This window comes from Trichosurus vulpecula, chromosome 1, assembly GCF_011100635.1.
Source record: "Trichosurus vulpecula isolate mTriVul1 chromosome 1, mTriVul1.pri, whole genome shotgun sequence".
NCBI classification, from domain to species: Eukaryota; Metazoa; Chordata; class Mammalia; order Diprotodontia; family Phalangeridae; genus Trichosurus; species Trichosurus vulpecula.
This window is the reverse complement of record NC_050573.1, coordinates 291,030,795-291,035,408: the sequence shown is the minus strand read 5'-3', so window position 1 is coordinate 291,035,408 and position 4,614 is coordinate 291,030,795. Positions and strand designations below refer to the sequence as shown.

Below are 4,614 nucleotides of genomic sequence, written 5' to 3'. Positions count from 1 at the left end.
AATAACTTTTTGTTATACAGAAAATATCAATATGCTTGATATCATTTTATACATGGAGTATGTTTTCTAGAAATAACCCTATGAATCCCTTTTAGGGGAGACCCTTGACAAAAGCCATTCCTAAGCTTTGTTTAAGAGCTTTTCCGAGAACTCCAGGATGACTACAAACATGCCAGAAAGTGTAAGAAAAAAACCTGGATTTCCGTGTTTTATGGGTCAGGATCCCTCAGGACTAAACCTGGGTTCCCTTAAGCCTAGCACCCTGTATGTGACAGGGCACTCCCTAGGCTTTTAGGATATTGGGGGGGACATGTTTTCATTTCATAAGAAATCATGAAAAGCGAGGCTTTTAAATGACTTCACATGATAGCTCACACTTACATGATGGCTTACAGTTTACATGGTCTTTTTAACGTATTTTTTCAAACAATAAATATCTGTAAGAGAACTCCCCTCAAGTGGGAAGAGCTAGGGCTGTGAAACCTGAGGACAGGCATTTTGCATCTTTCCCAGCCCTGGGTTCTTTAAAGGTCTCTCCCCCACCCTCTTCCTCTCCCCTCCCCTCCCTCCCCCTCTATTCCACCCCCCACCCCTCTCTCCCTCCCCCTTCCACCCCTGTTACTCCCTCTCTCACTCCCTCCCTCCCCCTCTCCCGGTCCCCTTCCACTCCCTCTCCAACCCCCCCTCCCTTTCCTCTCCCTCTCCTTCTCCCTCCCCCTACCCCCACAGAGCTGGAATCAAGTTGAGGCAGGGCAGAGCTGGGGCAGGGCTGTGCTTCCGGTTCCGGTTCCGGGGTCAGCACGCACGGGGTCTCCAACAGGCCTGTCTGTGCCCGAGGCGCCAGCCTCGAAGGATTCTCGGGGCAGATTCCGCCCAGCCTGCTCCGGTTCCAGCATGGCCCCCAAGCCCAGCCGCCGAGTCGATCCCAAGGCAGCCAAGCGCTCCCCGCTCTCCGGGCGCCGTTTCTCCAAGGCCGAGGACTGGGTAGATTGCCCCGCATTAGGCCCGGGATGGAAGAGGCGGGAGAACTTCCGAAAGAAGGGAGCCACCTGCGGCCTCTCGGATACCTATTACCTGAGCCCGGCCGGCCATCAGATCCGCAGCAAGGTGGAGCTGGCCCGTTACCTGGGCCCGGGCAGGGACCTCCGCGGTTTTCATTTCAAGCTCGGGATTTTGCAGCCGTCGCCCGCGCAGGTAGCACCGCCTCAGAACGAGACCAAGAGGCCGCGACGAGGACAGGGAAGGCCCAGAAAGGAACCGGCGCCCTCTCCTCTGGAGCAGCCTGATCCCGAGAGGTCCCTGGCCGCGCTGCCCCCAGCCGACGGCGTCGAGGCCCCTGAGCCCGGACAGCCGACCGAGACTCCCCAGGCTGAGCCGGCCGGGGCCCCCCCGACTGGCCCCACCGAGGCTCCCCGGAGCAACCTTGCGGAGGCCCCCCAGAGTGACCGCGGCGGGCACCCGCGGCGGCGGTGGCGCCAGCGGTGGCTTCAGACCCAGGGCTGCGAAGTCCCGAGGAGCGACCCCCCCGGGGAGCCAGAGAAAGGCGCGCCCAGCGGGGGGCCCGATGGCTGCTCTGCCGCCGCGGTTTCGGGGGCCGCAGCCGCCGCCGCTGTTCCGGGGTCCGCGGCCGCATCCGCCGCCGTCCCGGGGTCCGCGGCCGCCACCATCCGGGCGGCTAGCCCCGCCGCCCCCGCCGCTGCCGCTGCCTCGACGGCGCGGGCTCTCGAGGCGGGCGCTCGCGGATCGGGCTGCGGCCTGTGCGCCGGCTGCCGGGCCCAAGAGGACTGCGGCACCTGCTGGATTTGCTCGCGCGACGGGAAGCCGGGCCTCGTCCGGCGCTGGCGGTGCCTGGCAAGGCGCTGCCTTCAGAAGCGCCCAAAGAAGAGGTCCAGAGGCTCGGGGGCGAGGAAGACCCCCGGCCGGCGCCGCCGAGCCCCCGCGCCCCCTCCCTCAGCACGGGCGGGTAGCCCAGTGGTCATCGCGGATCGCCGCCGCCGCCGGCCGCGCCACAGCCGCAGGTGCGGGGCCTGCACAGCCTGCCAGCGCCTGCTGGACTGCGGCGAGTGCGACTTCTGCCTGGACAAGCCCAAGTTCGGTGGCTCCAACCAGAAGCGCCAGAAGTGCCGCTGGCGACAGTGTCTCACTTTTGCTGTGAAGCGCCTGCTGCCAGCCCTGAGGGACAGCACCCCAGTGGAACGGCCGGCCTGGCGCCGCCCTAGGAAGGGCACCTTTGGTAACCGGCCCTTCCGTCTGGGTTGGACCAGATATAGGGGCCGCCTGGGCCAGAGGCCGAGGCAGGAGCAGCCTCCTGTGCCCAAGGAGGAGTTGGGTACTGACTGTTTGCAGCCGGAGGAGACCAGCTCGGTCATCCTGCCAGGGGATGAGGGCATCCCTGTGCTTGGGCTCAGTGCCAAGCCAGAGACCCCTCCGCCCCCTGTGCCCCACCACAATGACCTAGGGGAGTATGAGTCTCCAGGACTTGAAGTGTTCAATGCATCTCCTCAACTGAAGCAGGAGATAAAGAACTTTGGGTCCCAGGCTCCTGAAGCCACCTTATCACCCCCTGATAGCTTCCTTCCTGATCTGCCCAGCAAGGAAACTGATGGGGCCCCTCCACAGCAGCCTGTGAAAGAGGAGGAAGACTTGGAAGAAGAAGTTGCCAGCACCCCTGTGATCATGGAGATATATAGTCTGGGCAAGGCTGCCCCAACAGCAGCAGGACTCTTTGGAACCCTGGACAGTGTCCTACAGGAGTTTCTAATGGAACTGAATGAGTTGCCGTTGCCTGCCCACTGGGAAGTGCTGCCAACAAGGGGACCAGACCTCTGCCTCATCCAGCGATCCGTCGTGTCCACTGTGGCTGCAGCGGTTATCCATATCCAACCAGGCCTGTACTTCCGTGTAGAGGTTCGCGATGTCCCAGTGCCACCCACCCATGAGCTCTATTCTGCCCACCCATTACGACTCACCACTGTGGATGAGGTGATAGAGCTCATCTGCAACCTAGAAGCCTACCGCCTGTGCCCTGGTTGGCTTGACAGCTGGCATCAGGGCCAGCGTTCTCCTGGCTGTGATGTCTTGGTCTATGAGGGCCGCTGCCAATACTGCTGCCTAAAGCCTTGGTCTTTGGAGAAGAAGCAGTAACTGAGCATCCCTTCACCCTGCATTTTCCTTGGGTCACTATGCACAGAGTTGGTCCAAGGGCCCCTGTACCCTACCTCTTTCCCCTATGTTGTGTAGGAGAGTCTGTCAATCTGCACTGGAAAGGCTGAGGCGAGGGCAAACCTCTACCAGTCTCCCCCTAAGAGCCAGCATTTACCCATCTTCTACCTCACCCCTCTCTCACTATGAACTGCTCTGAGGGTCCCCACTTGATTCTCCTTTGCTTCTCCATGATCCTGGCATAGGAGTAGGGAAACCCACCCACCCCTTACTCCCTACTCCTCCTCTTCCCGGCTCCCCACCCCCCCCCCAAACACACACACCATATTCCTCCTTTCTTCGGCTCCTTCTCAGGGACATGGGCTGGTTCCACAGAGGGGAGTGAGGGATAGAGGGCACCTCTAATCAGCATTTGCTAGGAGCCATGTAATCTTGGCCCTGGCTTCAGAAGTTTGATTTTAGATTCTAGAAGAGAGGCCACTCTGCACTAATCACTGAAATTGCTAGAACAAATGGAGAGGGGAAAGGGATGCCCTCTCCCACTCATTCCCCTGGTGTACCTTCACCCCGTCCCTGCCCATGCACTCAAAGAGGCTGTGTTGGAGATTAGCAAAATGCATCAATTTTTTTTATTTTTTTAATGTTTCAGTGACCTGTGTAGCCAGCTCTGTCCCAACCCAATTTTGTTATCTTTACCTTTTATGTTTTTTTTAAAAAAAAATTCCTCCCTCCCAATTCAACAAATCATTTCCTAGTTTTAAAAGACATAAAGGCTGGAAAGCAGAAAACCCTTTGTAACAGGTCCCATACCACTCTAAAACCCCTTACTAACTCCAAGCCAGGGTGTTTTATGTAGTCACAGTTACGTAAATATATTTCAAGTTCCCTTCCAGTGTATGGTCTACTAGCAGACCAGGGACCATAAATCAAATAAAAAAGATTTTAAGATAGAATAGCAAGTATATAACATGGAAAACCCCAGTCACAAGGAGATGTGATTTCCTATATATTCCAGTTCTCTTAGTGGGAAAGGGAGCAATTCCAGGGCAATACATGCTCCTAAGGGTGTATCCTAGCTGAGAATCCTCCCACTTTCCTTCTAGCTATAATTATGGTTCACTGTTGGTTTATTTCACCTTCACAGTGTAATATATTTATTGATCCTCTGACCAGTTGCCCCTGCCATCTGCTGCTAATAGTGTTTATTCCTCAAAGGAGAGGTTAGCATTCTTTGTGAAACTGCCCAGCCAACATTCCTGGGGCTAATCAACATTTTCAGCTCTTTTGTTAGGCACGCAACTATGCCCAACTGGCACACCAGAGATTCTCAGGTTTGTCAGGACTTACTGCTCAACCACATTCTCCACTCAACTGGAAGATCTCCACTTGCCTTCAACTCCTGTCATGTATGTGACAGGTAAGTCCCAACCCGTGCAGATTACACTGAAGCTT

The 4,614-nt window shown here is 56.9% G+C and overlaps 1 protein-coding gene across 1 annotated transcript; it reads left to right on the top strand.

Annotated features, from left to right (window-relative positions):
- Positions 1 to 894: 894 nt before the first annotated feature.
- Positions 895 to 3,144, top strand: LOC118837282 (methyl-CpG-binding domain protein 1-like). The gene has a single exon (XM_036744181.1). It carries the CDS (start codon positions 895 to 897, stop codon positions 3,142 to 3,144), a length of 2,250 nt encoding a protein of 749 aa, XP_036600076.1.
- Positions 3,145 to 4,614: the final 1,470 nt, after the last annotated feature.

Excerpts from the sequence above, each read along its gene's own strand:
- LOC118837282 (XM_036744181.1), top strand. The coding sequence starts at position 895 with ATGGCCCCCAAGCCCAGCCGCCGAGTCGATCCCAAGGCAGCCAAGCGC.